Source organism: Tribolium castaneum, chromosome 1, assembly GCF_031307605.1.
Source record: "Tribolium castaneum strain GA2 chromosome 1, icTriCast1.1, whole genome shotgun sequence".
Lineage (NCBI taxonomy): Eukaryota > Metazoa > Arthropoda > Insecta > Coleoptera > Tenebrionidae > Tribolium > Tribolium castaneum.
Window position 1 is genome coordinate 34,859,845 of NC_087394.1, and position 27,998 is coordinate 34,887,842.

Genomic DNA, 27,998 nt, shown 5'->3' on the forward strand with positions numbered 1-27,998 from the left:
AAACGACTTACCCATTAAATTCATGTATTTGTGTTCCATTGCAATAAACTTATTACTCCAACCGTCTTTGTAATTTCATCAAGTGCTAACTGTTACGTTTCAGACAATTCTGATGTGCTCTTTTTCAGGTTACTTGGTAATAGATGGAATGATTGTGTGCAAACGCTGCGAGAAAAAGTACAAATACAAGAAAAATTTCCAAAGACATTATAAATACGAATGCCATAAACCGCCACAATTCTGTTGTTTTTATTGCACGTCTAAGTTCACGCAAAAAAGCAGTCTCAAAACGCACATGGTGACGCACCATAATCAGATTTTTTAAACCAGCAAATTTTACTAACAGAGCAACAGTTAGCAATTTTTTGTTTATTTTAGTCCGTATTTTAACCCAAGTTTAACTCGGAGTGTTACTTTCATGTTTACTAACTTTTTATGTAAGTATTTTATGCAATAAATAATTTTCGTGAGTTGCTTTTTGGTTTGTTGTCTGATGTTTGTTTTGGTGGGAAATTGTGAGTTGCTTTTAAGACGTTTTGTTTTCAGGTTTGCACCGTTGCTCTAAATGCGGGAAGGGTTACAAACACAAACCCAATTTGTACCGTCATGCCAAATACGAATGTGACGGTATTTCGCATTTTGTGTGCGCTATTTGCAATAAGGCTTACACCCAAAAAGTGACACTCAAGCAACATATTTTATCACTGCACTACGAGTTCAAAGACATACTGCTGTCTAAAAAACGCTGTCCATGATTTTATAATTTTTGTAGAGTCGTTGCAACTTCTAATTTGACAATGCTTTCGAAGTTACAACGGCCATCATATGTTTGTAAGACCAAAGCTTTCCAAAAGAAGTTTAATAAAATGTTATTTCAAAGTGATTTTTTTTCGTACCGTTTTGTATTTAAAACGCTGGACCTTTTAATTGCATCACTTTCTTGTAGGAAACATAGTTATAGAAGAACCAGTAGCCGAAGGCCAAGTTCTCTTTGAATTTATCTCAACTAGTGAAGGTTCCGAGGAGAATGGAGTATTTTCGTGTCTTTGTAGCAACTGTGGCAAGGTAGCTTCCACTGAACTTATAAACACTTCCATAGATTATATCCTCTTATTTTAGACTTACAAATCAAAGGGCAATTTACAGAGACACTTGAACTATGAGTGCGGTAAACAGCCACACATCACATGCCCTTTGTGCGGTCTCCAGACCAAGCACCGCTCAAGTATGAAACGGCATGTTTTGAACCGCCACCCTGGCCACCAGTGTGAATTTAAAGATGTCTAATCTAATTTTGTACATAATTCCGAATAAATTTTAGTTTTACTATTACTTTCTTCTTCCTGAGTTTTTATTTTTAGTTACTACAATAATTGTTTTTTCCAGGTCATTATCCTTGTCCAAAGTGTGACAAATCGTATAAAACGCTTGGCTCACTTAGGAGACACATGAATTACATGTGCGGTCGCAAGGGACCACCTCTTACCGGATACACTGTGTTGAACAACAGTTACTTCTGTAACCAGTGCAATAATCCCTACAAATCCAAGAGCTCGATAAGACGCCACCTTGTGTACGAGTGTGGCAAAGAGCCCAACGTGGAATGTCCCGTTTCTGGCTGCACTTACAAATCCAAACACAAAGCTCGAATGACGCAGCACGTGCTAATGGTCCATAAGTTGTACTTATGATGCGCCGATTTTTTGTTAATAAACTTTGTCCTTTTTATTTGTTTGATTTACTTTCCACAAAATTTAACCGAGTCCAAACGTTTATGATTAATTTGTCACTTTTTAGGTGCCCCTGATTATTATCAGTGCCCCGAATGCCCAAAAAAGTTCAAACAAGTCAGTACTTTACGGAGACATGTTAAGTACAACTGTGCCAAACGCCGGGCGATACTTTCCGGTTACACCGTCGTTGACAATGTTTTCATTTGTGATAAATGCGACAAAAGTTACAAATCTAAGGGGACGGTAAGGCGGCATCTGGTCTATGAGTGTGGGAAAGTAGCAACGATCAAGTGCCCAGTTTTGGGGTGTTTTTACAAGTGCAAAATAAAAAATCGAATGTCGGAGCACCTGAAAATGGTCCACAAAATAACTTGTAAAATATAGTCTTAAGTTTAACGCTTTGTTTTCTTCCAAACCTGCAAATCAGTCGATTGGTGTCTTTGATCCTTGTTTCTTGCAGGCGTGGAGACTTTGCGGTACAAGTGTACAAATTGCGGCAAAGTTTACTCAAAATTTTACTCTTTCGACCACCACTTGCGCTACGACTGTGGAGACCAAGTGGTAATTTATCGATGTCCGATGGGAAATTGTCAGTATGCCACCAAGAGAAAGTTCAACTTAAAAATGCACATTGCAGCGAAGCACAAGCTGTATATAAAGAAATTCGACTTGTAACCTATCTCTCAATAAAAACTATGCCTACAAGTGTTTTATTTTATTAAAGTGTTTTGGGACTCGATCTTCATAACGTGTTTCTTGCAGGATTGGTTTTGTTTCAACGTAGATGCCCAAGCTGTGACAAAGTGTACTCTAACGCGCACTCTTTTGACCTCCACCGGAGATACGACTGTGGCGACAATGTCATTAATTATGTCTGTCCTGTTCAAAATTGTCAGTACGTGACGAAACGAAAGTTTGATTTAAAGAGACACCAAAAGCGCAAGCATGGGAAAAAACCTGTAACTGAAGCAAATAATTAATAAAACATTTTTTTACACCATTGCACTTTCATTATGATTTGCGACGTGATTTAGTTCTTTATTGACTCAATTTTTTGTTTAAGGTGAAGAGTGGGTGTGTAACAGATGCAACAAGACTTACAAGAAGAAGTCCTCACGGGACATTCATGTTAGATACGACTGTGTTAATGTACCTCGCTTTAACTGCACAGTAGCCGGTTGTCCTTACAAAAGTAAAAGAAAATCTGATTTAAAGAAACATGTATATCGCAAGCACTTTCCAAAAAGTTGGAAAATGCGTAACCAATAAAGCTTTGTTTTGATGTTTTTTCGTTGCTTTTTTATTGATTTTTTGTAAGTCATACAAATGATACCAATTTTCAGGTCAACTCTTCAGTTGTGGAAATTGCTCGAAAGCATACCATAAAGAAAACTCATTTTACAAGCATTTGAAATATGACTGTGGACAGGAAAAATCGTTTATCTGTACTTACAGTTTGTGTGGGTACAAAACGAAACGCAAAGAAAATCTTAAAAGACACATTATGAACATTCATAGTGTGGATAATTTTAACTAGAGAAACACCGAGTTGTTTGATGGTTCATTTATTCTACAGGGTGCTTGAATTGTCTATCTTTGTTATGGTTGATTGTTTCTTTACATTACACTTATCAAAAATGGAATATTCCTAAATACACACTCCATATAATTCATGAACAAGATCTTAATATGTTCTGTGTTTTATGCAGCTATAGTTCCCCTAGAAATAGTCATATATTCAGAAGAAGTTGGATTAAAAAAATCATTTATAACTGAAGGAAAAATTTTTTTTGTGTTATACTATTTCGATAATTTATTTTATAGGTAGGAGTAGTTTTTTTTAACTTTAGCCTACGAACGAATATACTTATAGGTACGTTATTTTATTCATTGTTTTGATACGAAACGTTGACTTGTTTACAAAAAATTTTGATTGTTTTCTTTATGTTGTAGATGGAGGAATTCACGAGTGTCCTAAATGTAGTAAACGTTATTCAAGAAAAGCTTCACTGTACGTTCATATGAACTTAGACTGTGGCCAAGGAGCTTTTGTGTGTACACACTGTGGACATAAAACTGCCAGGAAATGCAATTTAAAGCGTCACCTTATAACCATTCACAAAATCTTCTCTGATTTTGACAAGTACATGTCTAAGGAAGTCTAACAATTTTAAATGGGTGCGAATTTAGAATTTTTGAATTGTGAATGTGGTTACATTCTAATACAGAACGTTTTCAGGTCGCAATTTTTTTTGTGATTTACACATAAAAATAATCTAAGGTTTCATGTGAAAAAAGTGCATCGCACCGATTGGCTTTGAATTTTGTACCTAAAACTTGGAATAAAGTTTATTTTTAGAAAAGACTAGGTGTTTGTTGGATTTTTTCCGATTTTGGAAATGGGTGCGCATTTAGAAGAATAGATTTTGGTCTTTTTGTGGATGTGGTTACATTCTAATACAGGGTGTTTTCAGGTCGCAAATTTCGTTGTTCGAACTGCGATAGAGCTTACGTTTATCGAAGAGGTCTAAGCGCTCATCTAAAATTCGAGTGTGGGAAAGAACCGGCTTTTCCTTGTGCGCTTTGTAATAAGAGATTTACACATAAAAGTAATCTAACGTTTCATGTGAAAAATAAACATCGCACCAATTAAATTTGTACCTAAAACTTGGAATAAAGTTTATTAGACTAGGCGTTTGTTGGATTTTTGTTCCGATTTTTTCGTTAGGATGAATGTTTTTTCCTGGATGTGGTAATATTCTAATAAAGAACGTTTTCAGGTGGCAAATATCGTTGTTCGAATTGCAAACGAGTTTATACTTATCAGAGGGGTCTAAAGGCTCATCTGAAGTTCGAATGTGGGAAAGAACCGGCTTTTTCTTGTACTCTTTGCCAGAAAAGATTCAGGCAAAAGAGTAGTCTAAAGTATCACGTGAAAAATGTGCATTGCACCGTTTGGGTTGAATAGTGAAGACAAATTTTGTACTTAAAATTGGAATAAAGTTTTTTTGAACGAGACTAGATGTTTTTAGTGCAGGAAGATTTTTGACGAAAGTTTTAGTTGTAGTTAGTTGTAGCCCGTAATGATGTAGCTTGGGCATCGGAGTTAGGTTAGTAGAGCGCATGTTGTACTTTGCAATAAAAATTTAAAGTAGTATTTATTACATTGTACGATTTATTGTTGGTTGGGCATTACTTTTGTGCTTCTAATTCTCACAATGGATCATATCTTTTTCTAATTTTTCAGAATTCCGTAGTGCGCTTTTGAAACGAGTTGATTTCACCGATAATATCTGTCCAGTCTGTCGGCGAGTGTTTAAACGAAAAGATCACGTTCAGCGGCATTATTTAGAATTGCATATTTTTAACCAAGAAACCATGGGATATCCCTGCACATCATGCGATAAATTCTTTAAAAGAAGGTACATTTTAGACAATCACATGAAAACCTGCACAGGGTCACCAAAATGCCAACTCTGCAACGTTTCTTACCCGAAATTCGGACAGCTCATCCAGCACATGAAGAGTGTTCACAATGCTATTATCAAATAAATCACCTAATGCCTCATTCACCCTCACCTAGCATAAGTAATATTCTAAGAATTCTGATGGTTTTAGGGACAATTTCCTGAATAAAGTATTTTTGTAAGAATTTTGTTTTTTTTACCCCATCTTTGTCTCGTTTTTATTTGTTTTTAATTAGGTTATTTTCAGATTTTGCGGAAGTTTCTGCTCTCTTAAAAGCAAAAGCGACCTCGATTTATCCTTGCATCGTATGCAAGAAACTCATGTCTAAGGGATATCTCAAGCGGCATTACATTGCACAACACTTGACCGACGAAACCAAGAAACCTAAAAAGACTCCTAAAAAAACCTACTTCTAAATTTAATGAAGTGCGCCAAAGAAATTTTGTAGTTTTTAATTTTAGAGTTATAAAGAATATTTTACTAGTTTTTTACTGGGGTAGAGTTCGAAAGAAATTTATTTTTGAAACCAAATGTTTTAAAGAAAATTTTTTTATTACAAAAGTTTTTGTAATTTTTTATAATAAATTTTATTTGGGGTTTTATGCTCTTTAATTTTCATTAATCACCCGGCCATGTTTTCAGATAAGAAAGAGCAAATTTAGAAGTTTCATAAAACGTAATTGTGGTTTCATTAAACATTATCCTAATACCTGACTGTTTTTGTTTGTTATTTTAGATTTTGATTTTTCGTTTGCATGTTTAGATAACGATTAAAGGTATTTTGCTGTACGTTTTGTCTTGATAGCTTCTAAAAGTGTGTCTGTTTTAGCTCGCTTTGGTGTCCTCTACTACACATGTATGAGATGCGGAAAGTCTTACAAAAACCAAACGAGTTTAAGTCGACACACACATCACGAATGTGGAAAAGCGCCTAAATTTCCGTGTCCGTTTTGCAAGAAATTATTCAAGAGAAAAGATCGAGTCAAGACTCATTTTAAAGACTGTCATCCGCACATGGGTCCTTTCGAAAACTTTATCAAGTCACAAATATACGTCTAGTCCTGTAATCTTGAATTAAAATAAATAAAACATACTTTTGTGCAGTTATTACATCTAGACGCTGTTAGTTTACTATTATTTGTTCTTGGTTGCTGTAATTCCCCAAAATTAAAATTCTACGTTTTAGGTTTTTTGGACAATTTGCACCAGAGGTACTTCTGCAAGAGTTGTTCTAAGAGTTACAAGCACAAAAGGCACTTGTCCAGCCACGTGCGCTACGAATGTGGGAAAGAACCAAGCTTTGGGTGTATAGTTTGCAAAAGGAAATTCTACCAAAAGTACACACTCAATGCTCACTTGAGACAGACTCATAGTCTGGATATATAGCTTGTCACTAGTGTATTGTTAAAGAAGTAATAAAGTTTGGGACATTTATTACACCTCTTATTTTTTCTCGAGTGTCTCGTCCGCCTTTGTGCTTTTTTCCAACAAAATCATTACCGAAATACATGTCAATTTACAATATTGTTTTAGGTAGTTTAAAGAAATTTGTTTGTCCCAGTTGTAACAGACGGTACCTTCACAAGAACCACCTAATGAGTCACCGCAGATACGAGTGCGGTAAGGAACCATCGTTTGTGTGCCAGTTTTGCTTCAAATCGTTCCACCAAAAGTCTAATTTGAAGGCCCACCTAAAACGATGCAAACTGGTCGCCCCGACGGCTTAACATTCCTTGTTTTTGTTATTTGTGCAAAAGTGTGAAGTAATAAATAGTTTTTATTTTATTATTCGTTTTTCTTTTCCCGATAATTTTAGGTTTTTGTTATTTTGTGTAGCATTTTTTGTACTAAACCAGCATGCTTATCAAATCGTCTACTACGGTGGTAATCACTCACTTCTTTTTAGTTGTACCTGCATTTTACTGTCCTTCTTGTGGCAAGCAATACAAATACTCACCCAATTTGCGAAGACACATGAAATACGAGTGCGGCAAAGCGCCGTCTTTTTTCTGTGACTATTGTAACAAGCCTTTCCACCAAAAATCGAACCTTAAGGTTCACATGCGACGTTGCAAGTTGTTTCCTCACATTCCAAGACCGACCGTTCTAGATAGGTTCAATTAGAGTTTAAACATTTATAGTGCAGATTGTAGTTTTTCGAATAATAAATGCCTGTAAGCAAGTGCTTTTCTTTTTGTAAATAAAACCAAAATTGTAGTTTTTTTGGTAGCATGCCCTTCTATGAAATTTCACCGCTGGTAATATAATTTTTTGGTTTTAGCTAGTAATGTCTATTTCTGCTACGAGTGTGGCAAGCATTACAAATACTCGCATTCGTTAAGTAGACACAAAAAATACGAGTGTGGCAAGGCGCCGAAATTTGAGTGTATTGTTGATGGGTGTAACTACAAGTCAAAACGGAAGGACAACCTCAATGCCCACATTCGGACGCTCCATTTGAAAGAACTCAACATAACAATCTCATAATTGTATTTAACTCCATATACTGCTAATTTAGGGTAATAGTGAAATTTGTATCTTGTTTATTTATAATAAAGTTCACTCAACAAAAACTGTATTGTTTCTTAATAGCTCATCTGTTCGTATTTCACATTGGGCTTCTTTTTAGGTTTGACGAACTTCAAAGAACCCTTCACGTGTCACAAATGTAATAAGTGTTACCAATCCAGACATACTTTCAGAAGGCATATTAAGTACCAGTGTTCAAGAGTACTGCCGAAATTTCAGTGTCACTTGTGCACCCATTCTTGCAATTACAAAAGTAATCTGAAGAGTCACTTGTTACATAAGCATAAGGTTAATGTTGAAAATCTGAAAGACTGGCAATAGTATTTTACAATGTGTGAATATAATTTTGTAGCTGTAATGTTTTCTCCTAGTTCTACTAACACCTTAATAAACTCGTTGCTGTATTTTTATTGACATAATAAATTTTCAGACCTGATTTACCGTAACCGAAGGTTACGTATGCAACTAATTGATGAGGCGGACCGAAAGCAATTTTGCTGTGGCGGCTGTAACCGTTGGTACAAATACCTTCACAATTTGAAATCTCATCAGAAGTACGAATGTGGTAAAGAACCACAGTTTGTGTGCTCATACGAGGGATGCACTTTCAGATCCAAGAAGAAAGGCAATCTCAAGCAGCATATTTTTAACAAGCATGGCATTGATTTAATTGGATAATTTTGTTAAGATTTTTTGCATAATAAACGATACTGAAGCATTAACTATTTATTTCCTTTTGATTGACATGTTTTCGATTGTTTGGACCTAAGAAACGTACTTTTTAGGTGCTGTGACTAAGCCTTACTGTTGTCCAAACTGCCCTAGAACCTACAAGTACCTGAGGAATTTAAAGGCCCATCTGCGGTGTGAATGTGGCAAAGAGCCACAGTTCGCGTGTCAGTTTGAAGGTTGTAATTTTAGGGCCAAACTTAAAGGGAATTTGATAAAGCATATGAACAATAAACACAACCAAAGAAAAATGCAAGAGCTGGGCTTAGATTGCATACAAACTGAGTTTTTTAAAACAGATTGAATTGTTGTTTGAATAAAGTTGTTAATAATTTTTTTGTGTGTTTTTGTTTGTGTATAGTTAATGTTGCATTTGAACTTGTTGTCAAGTCCCTCGCTGACTATTTGCAGTTTTAGGTGGAAGACCATACACGTATAAAACTCGGGACAAATCCGGACTTACCAATCAGTTCTATTGTGACAACTGCCACCGTTCCTACAAGTACTACAGGAACTTGCAATCTCACCAGAAGCTAGAGTGTGGCAAAGAGGCGAAATTTATGTGCTATTTTGCCGGTTGCTCGTACAAGGCCAAAATAAAAAGATACCTCCATTTGCATATTTTAAACAAACACTCAGATAGTCTTAATAATTTATAATCGTCCTGTAGCTGCCTAAACTAATAAAACGATACTACAGTTCGCTCTTAATTTACTCATTTTGATGTCTTTCAGGAACGTACTTTTCTTGTGACATGTGCCATCGTGTGTACAAGTGGAAGAAAAATCTGAGACAGCATCAGAAGTATGAGTGCGGCAAAGAACCAAAGTTTGTGTGCCCGTTTGAAGGTTGCACTTACAAAGCTAAAGTTAAAGTAAACATGAAGCAACACTTAAGTAGCAAAAAACATAAATCTGAAACACTTTGCGAGCGTCTGTCTCCTTAAGAATATGTTGTAATATAGAGTCTTTTAGGCGAATGCATGACATACGGAGTCAACGTGCACGTCTGTGTGAATTGCAATCGCTCTTATAGATGGAAACGAGGGCTTAGGCAGCACCAGAAGTACGAGTGTGGGAAGGAACCTCAGTTTTTTTGTCCGGTTGAAGGTTGTATGTACAGAGCTAAAGTAAAGGGAAATGTAAAGCAACATATGATTAAGAGACATAAAGAGTACGAATATTATATCTAACTTGTATTCGGTTAGGTTAAGTTAATGTAGATTCGCCGCCTGTATCAGACTTACTGAATAAATTGTTTCAGGAAAATTGTTGTTTAATTTTGGGACGCAAACTTTTCAATTTTTATGTATTTGTATTTCTTCTTTTTTACTCTTACGTTTGTTTTAGCAGAAAAGCGATATGCTTGTGATAAGTGTAGTAAAAGTTATCGTTGGAAAAGGGGCTTATGGGAGCATAAGAAGTACGTGTGTGGTAAAGATCCAGCTTTCATCTGCCCCATATCAGGTTGCACTCACAAGGCTAAGGCCAGACGGTTTCTTAAGGCCCATATTGCGTCCAAGCATGGCATTCGCTAATATTTTTATAAATATTAAACTCACAGAATTCAGCGTTTGCTATTAGATACTTGAAAAAATATTTTTTTTAATAATTTTTAGGTCTACACTACAAATCATAATTTTCTGATTAATTTCAATATCTTCAGGTCCAGAATGAACCAATCAGAACCAATGGCAAATGTTTTATTTGTGTTAATATTTTTAATTAATTAATTTTTATCGCAAGGAATTGTAAACCAAATAAGAAAAAATCATATCCATAGAGGAAAAAATAAAATTTTAATAGCAAACTTTGACTTCTGTTTTATTATCAAGAGATACCTTTTGTAGATAGATATATTTTGTATTTTTTTTTATTTGAAAGGTACAGGAAAAAATTAGTATAGTTTAACTTTAATATTTTACTTTGCAGATTATGCTTTTAGTTTGGATGAAAAATTGTTTTAAATGTTTTTAGCACCGCCAAGGATTTTTACACAACATGATTTTAATCTAATTTTTGATATCTTTATCAACTAAAGAATGGCAATGAAAAAAGATGAAGAAACGAGAAATGTAACAATAATAAATGGTTTTCTACATTTTTTCACTTGAATAATTATTAGTCAATAATTATTTTTGAAAAAATGTTTTTTTTATTTTTCCTGTACTTTTCATTTGTTCATTTATTTAATCTACACACTGTGTTTTTTAAACAAGTTGGTTTGTCTAGTATGTTGTTTGTACATAATTGTTAAAGATTTATAATAAATTCTTGTCTATTTCCTATATTTAGTTTACTTTTTAATATTTTGGTTCTACGTTGAAAACAGTTTTCTCCAGAAGATGAATTAATGGGGGAAGAGACTTTTCTCCAGTGTTGTACATACAATTTTTTCTACGGCTTTATCCACTTTCAAGTATCTCATGAAAATACTTTAGAAAAAAACTACATTACATTTCTGAAATAAACTTTTCTTTTAGGTAAATATTTTGAGTGCAACTTATGTGAAAAACGGTACAAATATAAGTCAGGATTGACGCATCACACAAAATACAAGTGTGGGAAAGACCGACCATTTGCTTGCTCTGAAGCAGGCTGTAATTATACCAGTCACAGAAAAGATTGTTTAAAGTTGCATAATGTAAGAAAGCATGCTAAAAACTACGAATGATGAATGATGTTTTTACAATTACTAATGTAAATATGATCCATTTAACTATATTCTCTTGATATTGTTAAGCAACAAGTTGTAGTATTTAGCAAGTGTACAGTACAAAATATAATTGAAATGTTTTTTAAACACTTTTTTCTTCTTCTTCTGAAGCTTTAACCTCGTATGTTTGTTAGTTAAGACGAATACAGTTGCCGATAACACCCTTTATTTTTCAGATATTCGTTTTACGTGTGGCAAATGCAATCGCATGTATAAATATAAGTCTGGTTTAGCTCAACACATCCGCTACGAATGCGACCAAGAACCACGTTTTCGTTGTCCTTTACCGAGTTGTTCGTACCGCTCCAAAAAGAAGGGTAACGTTAAGATACATGCCATGAGTCAGCACAAAAATTCTAGATACTTGTATATTAACATTGCACTTGTGATGGGACTTATATCTGATAGATGCGATATTTCAGGGCTTCCCTATAGTTGCAGAAGATGTAAGCGAATGTACAAATATCTCGGCAGTTTGAGACAGCACCAGAAGTACGAATGTGCAAAACCACCACAATTTAAATGTCCAGATGCCAAATGCCATTACCGGTCGAAGGTTAAATCCAACGTGAAACGACACTTCAGAGTGATGCACCACTGATATTTTTAGTGTAGAGCTTGATTTTCAAATAAATACTTGAGTTTTTGTGAAAACGCCTTTTATTTTTTTTTAAATTGTTTTTAGGTCAGTGTTTCTTTCCTTATGTGTTTTAAAGTTATTTGGTATATTTTTAGGTTTCTCTAATGTGTTAATGAATCATGATTTTGAGTATTGCTGTTTATGTTTTACATAAAATGGGTGTGTGTCAATAAACTTCTTCACTTTAATAGTGTGTTTTTTTGTAGGTGATTTCAGATGTGACCAGTGCTTCGTTCGTTGTTACAAAAACAAGAAGTCTCTTCTTAGACACCTGCGCTACGAATGTCACAAGGACCCTGCCTTTAGCTGTCCTCACTGTTCCCACAAAGCCAAATATAAGAACGCGTTGCTTACACACATTAAGCAGAAACATCGAGCTATGATTTGTGATAATTTTTTTGTTAAATAAAAACTTTATAAAGTTGAGTTTTGATTTGACTTTTCGGTTTGTTCTAGGTGGATTCGTTTGCGGGAAATGCGGCAGAGTGTATCGAAGACGGCGTTCTTTGCAGCGCCACTTGCGCTACGAGTGCCAGAAGGAGCCGACGTTTTTGTGTCCTTATTGTCCTTACAAAGCCAAACAAAAAAGTAATCTTGTAACGCACTTGACTGCGAAACATTATTCTGACCGGAACCAAGTTTTGTTCAATAAAGCACTTGTCTAATTTGTGTGTTTTTTTTACGAACGGACATTAATTGTTTGATTTTCAGGTAAATTGCATCGGTGTGACAACTGCGGAAAAAGCTACATGTACAGGTGCGGTTTGAGCCAACACAAAAAATTCGAGTGTGGGAAAGATCCGCAGTTTTGGTGCAATGTGGACGATTGTCTTTTTAAAACGCATCTCAAAGGCAATCTGAAGCGACATATCCGCAACAAACATGCTTTACTATTTTTATCAGACAATAAAAAATTAAAGTAGTACGTGTGTTTTAATTTTTTGTTGAAACTTTTCAGTTTTACGATTTATTTTTTCGCTTCTAGATTCTTCCTATGGCTGTTCCAAATGCGGTCGCACTTACAGGCTTACCTCCCAGAAGGAACCTTGATCATTGTCAAACAAAAACGGCACACATAGCGTCAAAACACGCGCGCCTTAATGTTACCTTATAAACTAATGTGCACACTTTTATGGCGATTTTTCCCACACCTAACTCACTCTACTTTTAGGTAACTTCGAGGGTAACTCGTTCGCGTGTGCGACTTGTGGAAGGGTGTACAAGGCCAAAAGGTCCTTGTGGAGACACCAAAAGTACGAATGTCAGAAAGAACCTGCGTTCAAGTGTCCCATTTGTCCTTACAGGGCTAAGCAAAAATCTACAGTGGTGGGACACATGATGAGCAAACATCAGTTCCTTACGCAACAGAAGCATCAGTCTTACGACTTCGTTATGCTTACTAAAAAATAGACTCGATGTTATTCTGTTTCCAATAAAAATTCCAGTAGATAAATGCTTTCCTGAATTATAAAAATAAAATTTTTGTTAATACACTATTTGTTAGTTAAATTAGTTGATGCTCTTGTTTCTAACAATCGTTGTTTTAGGTCCTTGGCGTTGTCAGGACTGTTTCAAGGAATTTCGCAATAAAAATTCGTTTGGGAAACACCAGAGGTTCTATTGCCAAAATGAGCGGGCATACCAGTGCACTAACTGCTCGTATAAAGCCCAGACTAACTGGAACCTCAAAATACATTTACGACGCTGTACATTAAAATTGCCTGCAAATAAATAAGAACCATTACTTGCATTTTTACACAATTAATTCCGTTAATCTTATAAGTAAACTAGCTGTAAAATAATCGCTTGTTGTTTCGTTGTTCTGAGTCTTAAATTTTTAGGTAAACTCTTTTGTACCCTGTGTGGGAAGTCCTACAAACGGAAAAGCGCCTTTAACCACCATAAAAAATACTATTGTCAAAACGAACCGGCTTTCCCTTGTCAGTATTGCCCCCACAAGTCAAAAAGTAAATGGAATTTGAAAGTTCACATATATCACGTTCATATGAAAGTTTTAAAATAAAATGTTTATTGTAGGTCTCCACCTCGATGTGGTTTTGCATTTGATTTTGTTTGTTTTTAGGTCAGTTTGTGTGCGACACCTGCGGGAAGTCTTACAAGCGAACAAGTGCTTTGAACCATCATCGAAAGTTTTATTGTCAAAAAGAGCCAGCTTTCAAGTGTAGATATTGTTCGAGGAAGTACAAAAGCAAGTGGAATTTAAAAATGCATGTTTATAGTCTCCATAATCAAACTGATCGTTTTGAATAAAGTATAATAACGGTCGCCCTGTTTATTTACACCCTTGGAAACGTCCTTCACGCAACTATTTGTTTAATGTGTTAAACGTTGTTTTTCTTTCAGGCCACTCTTTCACATGTCAGACGTGCGGAAAATCGTACATGTACAAAACAAACCTCTCCCATCATATCAAATTCTACTGCCAGAAAGAGCCGGCTTTTAGCTGCACGCATTGCCCGTACAAGGCTAAAACTAAAGGCAATCTGAAAATCCACTTTAACGGAGTGCATCTGAAAATAAAGCGGACAAGATCCACCAAAAAAAATTTTGCTAATGTGGTTTATTCCAGAAAATAAATAATTCTTTAATTTGTTCGTCTTTTTGGGAACTGGTCCTTAAACATGTTTATTTTTTGCAGGGAAATATGAATGCGGAACTTGCGGGAAAAAGTATAGGCATAACCCTTCCTTGTGGAAACATGTAAAATACGAGTGCCAGAAAGAGCCCAGTTTTGCTTGCACCTATTGCCCATACAAGGCCAAAACTAAGGGAAACTTGCAAATTCACATTAACGGTGTACATCTTAGATTAAAGAGAGTTAAAAAGACTGCCTTTTAATACTGTAATTGCGCTTTGGGGTTGTTTATTTATGTCTGTCAGTGCGAAAAAATTGTAAATTGTGTAAACGCTACAAATAAACGCTAACGAACAAAATGTCGTTTTGCTTCTGCTTTTATTTTGTTAATTTTTGTGTTTTTAACTTTTTTGACCACTTTCAGGACGATACGTATGTGGGAAATGCGGCAAGTCCTACAAGAAACTAACCGGGCTTCGGAGGCACCAAGGATACGACCATACACCCTTTTTCAGTTGTCCCTACTGTTCCTTTCAGTCAAAGCGAAAGTTTAATGTTAAGCAACACATCAGAGGTGTTCACTTAAAAATGCCAAGAAAAAGACGCTAACTAAATAAAGACGTACAATAATTTGTTATAAAAAATGTACTAGTTCATTCCGTATTGTTAACTTCACGATTGTCTCATTTGGTCGTCTTTCAGGTGTTAGGTTCATCTGTCAAACTTGCTTGCGTTCATACAGTCATAAGGAATCACTTCACAAACATATCAAATACGAGTGTCAAAAAGAGGCCACTTTCTGTTGTCCGCAGTGCCCTTACAAGGCTAAGCGAAAAGAAAATCTTAAAGCACATGTTAACCGTATTCATTTAAGAACTAGTAATAAATTTTCCTAAAACATTTGGTGTTTTTCTGGGTGTTTGTTGGGGTCCTTCGCTTTCAATTTCTGTGTTTGATTTTGCTTATTTTAGGAAAATTTGCATGCGAAAAGTGCGGGAAAGCCTACAAGCATAAAGTGTCTCTCCAGAAGCACGTCAAGTTTGAGTGCCAGAAGGAGCCCAGCTTTTGCTGTCAAATGTGCCCCTATAAGGCGAAGCTGAAGGAGAATTTGAAGGCGCATTATGTACGAGTTCATAACTGTGTTCCGTCAACTTGGGTCTAAATAAATAATCTTATCAATTATCTCTATTTTTGTTTTATCAGCAACAATCTCGCACAATTGCCCAATTAATGCGTCATTTTTTTAGAATCATTTGTGTGTTCAACTTGTGGAAGGCGTTACAAATATAAAAAAACGCTCCGGCAACACCTCAGATACGAGTGTGAGAAAGAGCCGTCTTTCGCCTGTACGTACTGTTCTTACAAATCCAAGACTAAAGGGAATTTGAAGACACACGTGACTAAGATTCACATGAAACTGTAGAAGAGCGAAAAACGTTTATTTTTTTAATAAAGTACGTTTCCCAAACGTTAGATTTTTATTTATAGTTAGTTATAACTCGATTAAATCGAAGAGCAATGCCAATAACACTCGAATACTTTTCAGCAACTTTCGAATGTGCGACTTGTGGTCGGAAATATCGCCATGTAAGGTCGCTTCACAAGCACCAGAAATACGAATGTCAGAAAGAACCGTCGTTTTTCTGCCAGTTCTGTTCGTACAGATCGAAAACCAAGGGCAATCTAAAGATTCATGTGAACAACGTGCACATGAAGGAACGCACCTTTGACTGCGAATTCTGTTCGTACAAATCGACAACCAAGGGAAATTTAAAAATTCATGTGAAGAATATGCACGTAAAAATTAATCAATAAACGAAACTTGTCCTATTTATTTATTTGCGAATGCTTTTGCTTGCTGTTTGTTACTTTAGTGAGTATTTAATAAAATTTTAGTAGTGCGTATAATTTTAATTCAATTAATCTCAGCTTTTTCTTTTTTAGGCAAGTTTGTTTGTGTGACGTGTGGTAGAAGATACCGACACAAAGTCTCGCTTCAGAAGCACCTAAAATACGAGTGTCAGAAAGAACCGTCATTTTTTTGCCCCTTTTGCTCTTACAAAGCTAAGAGAAAAGGCCATTTAACAGTCCATTGTAGACGCATGCATTTTGACAGAATAAAGCTGTATTGAACGTACCTACTTTCCCATCTCTCAATTTTTTTTACATCCTTCTAAACTCAACTTTTCTTCCAGGGAAGTTTATTTGTGAGACTTGTGGCAGGCATTACAGACATCGAGAGTCGCGGCAAAAGCACATCAGATTTGAGTGCCAAAAAGAGCCGACTTTCAGATGCCCTTACTGTCCTTACATGGCCAAAAGGAAGGGAAATCTCAAAATACATGTTGATAGAGTGCATTTAAAGTTACGAACAAGGAACAAATAAAATTTTAAACATGACTCTGGTTGTTTTATTTAGATTTTGCTGAATTTTTGAAGGGACAAAATTCATTGAAGCCTTTTTAGGGAAATTCGCTTGTGAAACGTGCGGAAGGGCGTACAAGCACAGGGAATCTTTGCACAAACACATCAAATATGAGTGCCAGAAAGAGCCCAGTTTTGTTTGCCCTCGCTGTCCATACAAAGCCAAAAGAAAATGGACTTTGAAGATACACATTGACCGGATGCATGGAAAATACTAGGTCATTGTAACTGTAAATAAAATGTTTGAAAAAATCTGCTGTTTTTTTAATCATTACTAGTCAAAGTTTTGTGTGAAAAACCAACACATTTGTGCTTTTAGGATCGTTTGGATGTCAGACGTGTTTTCGAACGTACAGGCATAAAGAGTCGCTTCGAAAGCATGTCAAGTACGAGTGCCAAAAGGAGCCGTCCTTTTGTTGCCCATTATGTTCATACAAGTGTAAAATTAAATGGAACATGAAGAAGCACATCAATAGTGTACATTTTAAACAGCAATAAAATACTTGTAGTTTTGTAAATAAATTGTGTTAGTTTGTATTGAAAGTGTGCCCGAAATATACAGTTCAATTGATATCCAGCTTTTTCCTTTCAGGATATTGGTGCCCATCGTGCAACCGCCCATACAAAGACAAAATTAATTTGCGCAAACACATGAAATACGTCTGTCAGAAAGAACGCTCATTTTGTTGCACTCAGTGCCCCTACAAAAGCAGAATGAAGGGCAACTTGAAGAGACATGTTCGCTTAGTGCATAGTTGTAAACGTGGAGTTGTTGAATAAATTGCAAACTCTTGTACTAACTTTTCTTTTAGACGGTAGACTAACACTTTCTTTAATTTTTGTTTGATTTCTTTATACGTACGGTTTCATTTTCAGGCATTTTCTTGACAGAGCAGTATCCTTGCGAAAAGTGCGACAAAGTGTATTTGCGCAAATCGTCGAAAATGCGCCACGTCAAGTACGAGTGCGGCAAAGAAAAGCTCTTCGCTTGTCCGTACTGCGACAAGCAGGTGAAACAAAAGTACAATCTTCTGCTGCATGTGTGCAGACGCCACCAAGACTGGTTGGACGAATTCAAGACGTCGTATTATTCCACTCTTTGAACTTTTTTCAATAAACTTTCATCCAACATTGTGCTTATTTTTCTTTCACGTCTAACACTAGCTTAGTACTTGCAGTGGCAACGTTAGGTTCTAACTGTCTTGTTTTTAGATCTGATGTGGCAGTGCAGCAGGTGCAAAAAGTCCTACAAGAACCAAAACACTCTAAACGTGCATCAAGCCTTCGATTGCGGCAAAGACAAAGTTTACGTGTGCAGCATTTGCGACTTTAAGTGCAAGCGGAAATACAATCTCAAAATGCATGTACATAAAAGACACCTAACGTTTGACAACACCCTTTTTTTCCAATAAAAATTGATAAATTGAAGCCTTGTTTTTTGACCTCTTCACACTTTCAGGTTGTGGAGTGAACGTTTTTGTGTATTGTTTGTTGGTATTCTTTGCACTATTTTTAATTTTCTTCTTGCAGGTGGCTTTCGAGTGATTTGCTCGAGGTGTGGTCGTCAGTACAAGCACCGGAGTTCCTTGTACAAACATTTAAAGTGGGAATGTGGGGTCGAATCCCAGTTCAAATGTAGCAAATGCCCTTACAAGGGCAAGCAAAAAATTAGCTTGATTAGCCACATGCAGGTTAAACACGGCGAAGTTTTCAAATAAATTTAAACTGGCTTTTGGTTGTTTTATTTGTTTTACACACTTGGTTGCGGTGCTGGCTGATTACTGGCTCTCTAACCAACACTAACTTAGTTTTTGTTTTAGATCTGCCTTACAAGTGCCCAAAATGTGCCAATTCTTACAAACATAAGAGCTCGTTAAGTAAACATTTGAAGTGGGAGTGTGGACTTGAGTCGCAATTCCAGTGCGTTTTTTGTGTTTATAGCACCAAGCAGAAAAACAATTTCATTCGGCACATGGCTACTATCCACAAAATGTCCAAGAAACAACTCATGTTCACCTAGTTGTATGTGCTGTACAGTCAAATAAACTAAATATATTTAGTTCATTTTTTACCGTTTTCTGTGACGCTTTCTAGCTTGGGTATCAAAAAAATTCCATGTCGGCCAACATGTTTAAAAAAAAAAAGTTGGGAAAAGCCAAAAAACTTTCGAACTGTTTGTCCGTCTAAACCCTTTAGTAGTGTCATGATTTTTTCATTTCATGCAAAATTAATGCTAGTTGTTACTGACACGATTTTTTTGTAGAAACGCACTACAAATGTTCGAAATGTTCCAACTCCTACAGACATAAAGGTTCGCTTAACAAACACCTAAAATGGGAGTGTGGGGTCGCTTCCCAGTTTCAGTGTTTTCTGTGCAGTTACGCCTCCAAACACAAGCACAACTTTGTGCGGCACGTTGTAATGAGACACAATTATAGCAAAGAGGACGTCTTATTAAAAATGGAACAATAAAATGTTTTTTTCCGAGTGTATATTTTTCCCTAAACAAAATTATAGCAGCAAAGTGCGTTTGGTGAAGTTCTGTTTTGATTTCCAGTTGTTGATCCTTTATGGATTGGGACTGATCAAGCAGCTGAAAAAAATCTTGTAACATGTTCAAAGGACCACACGGAATCAAGCAAAAGGCAACTCAAACTAAACGAACAGATAGTTGTAGTTCGTCAAGGTACACTTAGGCAAATTATCAATCCCAATTATTAATATTTTATCGTAGATGTTTTTTACAAATGTCCAAAGTGCTCGAACACTTACAAGCACCCAGCCTCACTCAACAAACACCTCAAGTGGGAATGCGGGACCGAGTTTCAGTTTAAGTGTTTCCACTGTGATTACAAATCGAAACGCAAAGACAATTACATCAGACATGTGGTTCTCGTCCACAACTTGCTAAAAGACGATGTTATGTTAAACCTCGAGTCTCAATAAACTCTGTTTTTGTATTTTGTTGTTTGAATAATTGCACACTGACGCGAGTTACACCAAAACACATAATATCGTGATTTTCGTTTTAGGTGCACTTGATGGAAGCTGCACTAGTAAGGAAGAGAGACCCAGGAAACTAAGTTTTGCGTGCGCTCTATGTAATTACACGTCGAAACGAAAATACAACTATGTGAGACACATGATTTGTATGCATAGGCTACAAAAGAATGAAATTGTTTTTAATTACGTGTCCTAGTTTTAATATAACTTAATAAATGTAAGTTTGTGTAAAGTTTGTTTCGTGTTCTCTTCATCCCCGGTTATAGTGACTTGCGCCTGCTATTTTAACTCATATTTTTATTTTAGACCGTCCCTTCAAGTGCTCAAGATGTTGCCATTCGTATAAACACAAAACTTCTCTGCACAAACATCGGAAATTTGAGTGTGGAATTCCACCACAGTTTCAGTGCCCCCATTGCCCCTATAAGCCCAAATATCGGTACACCTTCGTCTCCCACTTAGTCTGTGTGCATAAGCTGTCAATGTCGAAAATAAAAATTCTCTTAAAGGGAAGTAAATGAACAAATTAGTTTTTGTAGCCATTACCCCACAAAAAATTGTTAAATAAATTGTCTCATTTGCTTGCTTTCTTCGCTTGGTTTTGCGTTTGTTTACTTGAATTTTAATAAATGGTGTTTATTTTAGCTCGTCCGTTCAAGTGTCCCAATTGTCCAAACAGGTACATGCATAAAAGCTCCCTGAGCACGCACCGAAAGTGGGAATGTGGGATGGCATCGCAGTTTCGTTGTCCTTTGTGCACCTATGCCTCCAAACACAAGCATAATTACTCCAGACATGTTATGATTGTTCACAAGATACCAAAAAGTGAAATTAAGTTTTAGAAATGTTTACTAATAAATGTTATGTCTTCTATGAGTGATTTTCTGGCAAGATATTAACGAGCTTAATTTTTCAGCCACAAAATTTCCGTCATACGTGACGGAGAGTGGACGTCATGCTTGCGGCCGCTGTGGCTCGCACTACAAGCACAAAGGCCATCTGCAGCGGCACATGATGTACGAATGTGGCGTAGAACCCAAGTTTCAGTGCAAAGTCTGTCTGAAAAGGTTCAAGCACAATGCGCACCTTCGCAAACATTTGACCGTACATAGTTAATGTAGACAATCAAAGTAGTGGCTCGCTTGCCCTTCTTACAAGTCCTTTCTTTTTCAGCCGCTCTTCGTTTCATGCACAAAAAGATAAAAATGAGCCCCAGCGGCTTGTACCTTTGCCCTAGCTGCCGGAAAACCTACAAGTTCAAATCGTCCGTGTACACTCACTTGAGGAACGATTGCGGGAAATCGCCCCGCTACCACTGTTCGGTCTGCGATTTCCACTGCAAATTTTACCACGTGTTGCAAAGACACTGCCTGTCAAACGCCCATCGCAATAAAGAACTCCTAATGCAATCCCAAAAATAAGTTGTGTAAATATTGAACCCGAGTGTAAATAAAACTTTTGTAAATATTACTCACCTCTTATCTCTCATCTAATCTCGCACGATTTTGTCAAGGCGTCGTATTAATGGGTTCTGTTTTCAGATTACAGTATGTTAGATGCTGGGCCGTTTGTTTGTGATAATTGCGGGCGGTCGTACAAGCGCAAAAGCTCCTTGTACAACCACAGGAGATGGGAGTGTGGAAAAGAGCCGCAGTTTAAGTGTTCGTATTGCCCTTACAAGGGCAAGCAGAAAATACATTTCGTCATGCACGTCATGGCCAAACACAAAGAACACAAGCACGAAGTGCTCAGCTCATCCTACAATAAGTAAACGGTGCAATAGAACAATACATTTAGCGGTTTTGGTGCAATCGAAATATTCTATATTTTTATAACGTTTAGGAATTATATTGTATATAGCATTATTTAGCAGAGCGGAGGAAAGACAATTTGTAAGTTTGGTGCAAGTTTATTATGTATTTTAACACTAGACTAATTTATTTTTATTATAATGATGTACAACTTTTGATAAATTAAATAAATAACCTCGAATAGCACTATATTTGGAAAAGGCATTCAACCATTCTTCATTGTTGCTTTTGACGCATTAATAACTCTATTTTTTTAGGTCCTTACGAAACGCCTTTTGAGTGCCCTATCTGTGGTCGGAAATATAAATACAAGTCCAACATGACCTTCCATATGAAGAGCTGTGGAAAAGAGAAAAAGTTTCAGTGTGAACTTTGCCAAAAAAGGTTTACTTCTAAGTACGCCTGGCGCAGACATGCAGTTTTAGTCCACTTTGCGCACCAACAAAATGCAAACAATGTAAATTCAGGCCAATAAACACCAATTTGAATTCTTTCTCAAAATTTGACAAGGTTTTATTTGGTATTTTTATTCGAATTTAGATAAATAATGGGATACCTGTGCCCGTCCTATTTTTATCTGTTTGTGTTAACGTTTCTCATTTCTTACGATTCTCTAGTTAAATATTTTCCGGTAAAATTGTGTGGAAATTGAGAGAGGAAAATTTCGGCTCTAGTGTTTGTTTTTTAATGAAATTAATTAATATTTTTCAGGCCGGCCTCACGCTTGCGAGTGCGGTCGCAGTTACAAACACCGAAAAAATCTTTTGCAACACAAACGTTTCGATTGTGGCAAGGAACCAAGATTCGGTTGTCCTGAGTGTCCTTTGAAGTTTAGAACTAGATTCAATCTTAAAGTACACCTACATACCCGCCATAAAAAGTGATTAATAAATTACGATAGTTAGAATAGTTTTATCTTATTTGTTCCCTATCCTGCGGAAACGGTAAGTTTTGTTCCAACGTTTGATTAATTTTTGATTTCGTTTTTATTGTAGGTTGGCCGTCGCAACTTGTTGTTTTCGTTTTTTTTTTTAATAAATTATTATGATTTGTTGTTGTTTTTTGATTTTGTCGTGTGTATATAACTGCTTCTTTTCTTTGTACATAAGCTCTCTTATTGCTTGATTTTGCGATTTCGTGCACTAATACATTGTTCTCATTTCAGAGTTTCTCGAATTTGATAATATATTGCTTCCACCAAATTTGCAAAATTTGCTTCGCAACCCTGTAAAAAGGATGCGCAAGCATGGCGAGAACGGCCATTCGAGTATGCGCAAATTTAAAGTGTTGTCAGGACAGCAGGTGCGACCTGGTTACAGTAACGAGTCTTTGTTTGCTTGCCGGCACTGCGGCAAAAGGTACCGCTGGAAGTCGACGATGCGGCGGCACGAGCAAGTGGAGTGCGGGGGCAAGGAGCCCATGTTCCAGTGCCCGCAGTGCCCGTACAGGGCCAAGCAGAAGGGCAACCTGGGGGTCCACGTGCGCAAACACCACCCCCAGCTGATGATGCTCAACGATTCCATCGTCCAAAAGTCTGAGCTCAAGTCGGAATAAGTGTTCAAGTTAAAGGTTCATTTTTATAGTACAATTCGTTACATAGATTTTACTTAGCCGCGAGACTTGAGCGGGTTTAGGGTCTTATTGTCTTCCAATTCGCTCGGACCTGGGGGGCCCCTGCAAGCTTTCCTGTACTAGTCACGATTTAGTAGCCGAAACTTTGACAATCATTTCTGAGAAATTATTTGGGCTTCGCGGGTCCGCTTATTCTATTTTATTATTGGGGGAATGTTATTAGGTAATTATTTTCCAACTGGCTTGGAGCGCTTGCGAGCAATATTCTTGTACCTAAGGCAATTTGAAAGCAGTTTCAAGTTGGTAGTGCAATATTCAGGTTCAGCAATAAATCGTACCAAAAGGTGCCTTCACAAAGCAATAACTATTTTCGAATGGTTTTCAAAGAAAATTATATATTTATACCCTTGGGATATTTATAGTGGTAATTGTTTTATTTTAATATACCGTCCTTGGAGGGCATTTATGCAAATGTTGTCTTTAAGATTATTATTTTATTTTGTTTTTCACTTTTTGTTATTTAGTTTTAACCAAACGGTTATAACCCTTTTGGAAACACTAAGTTAAACATTGTTTTTATTTAGAATTAATTTGGCTAGACTAGTGTTCTTAAAATCAAAATAATATATTTTTGTTCACCTAGTGGCGTAGTCATATTTTTATGTATTTTTATTTTAATGGGGTTTGGATTAATAAAACGCTAAAATCGACTCATTTTCATTACAAACCTCTCCTAGTTTCAATAATTGCTTTTTCAGAAATGTGTAGTGAAAGAGGATTTTTCTAGTTGTAGCATGTTTGTGCAAATGTTGTCCATTTTACTCCAATTATTTTCGTTTTAGATCGTTTGAAATTATCTTGCGAGCAGTGCGAAACGAAATTTCGGCGGCACTACGATCTGACGAGACACTACAAAGAACAGCACGGCGAGAGTTACAAACAGCAAAATTGCGGCTTTTGCCCGAAAAAATTCAAACGGACGTATCATTTGAAAAGGCACATTTTGCAGTGTCACGCTGTCATTAACAAAAAGAAATGAAATTTGTACTGTTTGAATAAAACTATTGGTCTACTTTGTCGTAATTTTATGTACAATTTTCTTCTTTTAGGTGGAACTGTGTGCAAAATTTGCCAAAAACAGTTCGGACGTACGTACGAGCTCCGACGGCATAACCGAGAGCAACATAACGAAGGACAAATGTTTACGTGTCCTTACTGTAGCAAAACGCACAAAAGGAGTTATCTTTTGAAACAACACCTTCAGTCAAATCGCTGTAATTCGCTTAATCAATAAACGTGCTTTTGAAATCGTGTTTGATTGCTAACAAAAACTGGTCGTTTTCCGTTGACTAACAACACATTTTTCAGGTGCTTTTAAGTGTGAAAACTGTGTGAAACAGTACAAGTCTAAAACCGCACTCAATCGCCACATGCGGTACGACTGTGGGAAAGAGCCCTTGTTTAAGTGCCATTTGTGCCATTACAGAGCTTATCAGAAGGTTCACGTGCGTAAGCACGTGCAAAAGGTTCACTGTCTGCCACCCGTGTAGAATAATTTTCCTTTTTTAATAAATGATTCTGTCATATTTAATAATAAAAGTTGTTTCCTTTTACTGTATGCTTATTCCAAACTACCCTAACTGATGCCAATTTTAGGTGTCTTTACTTGCCCGAAATGCCGTCGGGTGTACAGCCACCAGACGTCCTTATACCGACACGTGAGATACGAGTGTGGCAAAGCGCCAACCTTCAAATGCAACGCTTGTTCCTACGTCGCCAAAAGAAAAGGACATTTAAGGAGGCACATGATCAGCAAACATAATTTTATTATCAACTTTTGAATTCTTCCCAAATACAGTTTTAATATTAACAGCGTTTCATTGTCCCAAAATTTACACAATCAGTGCTATTTGTGATGAAAAAAAGTGTTTTTGTGTTGCTTTAATTGTTTGTTTCATTTTTAGCGATACTTTATCTGTGCCTTTTTAGGGACGGGTTTTCCATGCCCCCAGTGTCCCAAAATATACAAACATCAGCAGTCGAGGAACACGCACTTAAAGTACGAGTGTGGGAAGAACCCGCAGTTTCCTTGCGAAGTGCCCTATTGCAGTTACAGGGCAAAACGGCGGTGTACTTTAAGGGCCCATATGCAGAATAGCCACAAATCGGTCTTTTCGTAATTCTTGTCCAACTAGTCGCATGTTTGAATAAATTATTCGCAAAATGCTGTGTTTCATTCGCTTCGTTTTGCTTGTAATAAGTCGGTGTCTTTTAGGTGGCGCTTTTCCCTGTCTCCGGTGCCCCAAGCGTTACAGTTCGATCAGCGCCCGGAACCGCCACTTGAAGTTTGAGTGTGGAAAATTACCGTCCTTTCGGTGCATGCTGTGTCCGTTTGTGACAAAAAGAAAATCGTCCTTAAAGACCCACATACAGATTAAGCATTGTCACGCTTGATTTATTTGAATAATAAATATTTGTGCTTTGCATTTTGCCACTGGATTCTTAACCCGAACTGAATAGCGCAACTTTTAGGTTTCCCTTGCCCTTTATGCCCAAGGGCTTACTCGACAATTGCTTCGAGGAACCGCCACGTTAAGTTTGAGTGTGGTAAAGCGCCCTCGTTTAAATGTGGCGTAGAGAATTGTCCTTACGTAGCCAAGAGAAAATACTCCCTGAAAAAGCACATGAAATTAATCCATAAAATTCAGTCGTAACGTAGGCATTGTTAATTAAAGTGTTGTTACGCGGACATTTATTAACCGTTGGAATTTTAGGTCCGTACCCGTGCCCGACTTGTAACAGGGTGTACAGCCATTCGGCCACAAGGCTGCGCCACATAAAGTACGAATGTGGCAAACAACCGTCCTTCAAATGCCCGGTTGTACCTTGCAGTTACATGGCGCGGAGGAAATCGACCCTAAAAGTACACGTTTTGAATAAGCACGGCCCCGAATATCAAAAATTATTAGTTTGATATTTAGCTTTTTTTGAAATAAATGTTTAAAGATAGTAAGTAACTTTATTATTTTCCCCTTGCCCTCGATTCTCGGTGTACGAAGTTCTAATAAAGTTTTCTTCTTCAGGGTGCTATCCTTGTCCCAAATGTCATAAAACTTACAGCCATACCACCTCAAGACACAGACACGTTAAATACGAGTGCGGCAAAGAGCCCTCTTTCAAATGCCCGGTCGTAAATTGTGGTTACATGGCTCGAAGGAAATCCACCCTAAAAGTACATGTTGCGAACAAGCATGGAAAATTTTAGTTTGATTAGTTTTTTTAATAAATTTTTGAATGTTAGTAAGTAGCTTTGATTATTATTTCCCTGTACCCTCTTTTTTCGGTGTGCGATGTTTTAATAAAGTTTTCTTTTTCAGGGTGCTATCCTTGTCCCAAATGTCATAAAACTTACAGTCATTACACTTCAAGATACAGACACGTTAAATACGAGTGTGGGAAACCACCCTCGTTTAAATGCCCCTACCTCGACTGTCCTTACGTGGGACGAAGAAAGAGCCACCTTAATTTACATATTGCAAATAGACACTTGTTATCTTAGCGTTGATTTTTCCCTTCTTCTGCTTCTTTTTTATCTTGACTGTGTATTACTAAAGTCTGAATAAAAATTCTGATTTTCAGATCGTAAGCAAACCGCACGAAACGCCTTCGAATGCCTAATGTGTGGCAAGTCCTACAAATACAGGCAGTCCCTCTATAAGCACAAAACTTTCGAATGCGGCAAACCGCCAACGTTCAAGTGCCCCTACTCTTACTGCTCTTACAAGGGCCGCAGAAAATCGCACTTAGACTCCCATATTAAAAGCAGACACACGAAAACAATGACTTAATTGTATTTGTACTTTTTTATTAAAGATTTTACCCAAGTTTTGTTTTTTTAACACATCCCTTATCCGTTTCGTTTGCCTTTATCTAATCGAGTTATTTTTAGGCCCTCGAAGAATTAGTTGTTCAAGATGCAACAAGAGTTACAAGTACAGATATCACTTGAACAGCCACCTGACCTACGAATGCGGCAAAGAACCCCGCTTTCAGTGCCACTTGTGTTTTAAGAAGTTCTACCAAAAGTACAATTTAAACGCGCACATGAAATGCCACCAGACTTACAAATAGTCTTGTAAATAAATTATTTTAACAATGATCGTGTCAATTTTTGCATGGATAAATAAACGCCCCCTCAATTAATTAACACACTTTTTTTTAGAACTCTTCACTTGTCCAGATTGTTGTAAAATATACGCGCGTAAAACCTCTTTGCGCAACCACAGGAAGTTTGAGTGTGGCAAAGAAGCCACCCATTTCTGCACACTGTGTCCCTACAAGACCAAAATCAAGGGAAACTTTCGTCGTCACTTTCGCACTCATCTCAATACTGTAACGTAGTTGGTTCAATAAAACGTTTCAGCGAATTGTTGTTTGCATTGCTTGTTGTAGAGGCCTGTCGTTGTGTGTTGTGCTCTCGGTCTCTGGCTTAATTGTTACTAACGGTGTTTGTTTCAGATAATTATAAGTACGTTGCGGGCCACATTCACCCTTGCACGAGGTGTGGCAAACCGTACAAGTCCAAAAAAGCCATGATGACACATTTAAAGTTCTCCTGCGAGAATCATCGCAGCTTCTTTTGCGGTTTGTGCAACGCGGCTTATTTTTATAAGCACCACTTGCAGCGCCACATGAAACAACACCAGAAAATTTAGTTGATTTTTACGATTTTTTACAATCAACGAAAGTGTTAGCTAACGATTAATAATCGAATTAAT

The 27,998-nt window shown here is 36.9% G+C and overlaps 2 protein-coding genes across 6 annotated transcripts in view; both read left to right on the forward strand.

Moving 5' to 3' along the window:
- The window catches only part of Lola (longitudinals lacking), a gene marked incomplete at its 3' end in the record, with an annotated part of 56,018 nt that overhangs the window by 26,846 nt on the left and 1,174 nt on the right, over positions 1 to 27,998 (forward strand). The window contains 1 exon segment of one of the 5 annotated variants that reach the window (NM_001163844.1): positions 18,047 to 18,262. In NM_001163844.1, coding sequence (NP_001157316.1) covers positions 18,047 to 18,246 — 200 coding nt within the window. 5 annotated transcript variants of the gene reach the window in all.
- LOC135267913 (gastrula zinc finger protein XlCGF26.1-like) lies at positions 26,898 to 27,935 on the forward strand. Its single transcript, XM_064359779.1, has 3 exons — positions 26,898 to 27,009; positions 27,443 to 27,583; positions 27,739 to 27,935. The coding sequence occupies exons 1-3, from the start codon at positions 26,898 to 26,900 to the stop codon at positions 27,933 to 27,935; spliced, it is 450 nt and encodes a 149-aa protein (XP_064215849.1).

Excerpts from the sequence above, each read along its gene's own strand:
- LOC135267913 (XM_064359779.1), top strand. The coding sequence starts at position 26,898 with ATGTGTGGCAAGTCCTACAAATACAGGCAGTCCCTCTATAAGCACAAA. Across the intron at positions 27,010-27,442 it reads TTACTGCTCTTACAAGGGCC|AACTCTTCACTTGTCCAGAT; the intron begins GCAGAAAATCGC and ends ACTTTTTTTTAG. Across the intron at positions 27,584-27,738 it reads CAAAATCAAGGGAAACTTTC|ATAATTATAAGTACGTTGCG; the intron begins GTCGTCACTTTC and ends TGTTTGTTTCAG.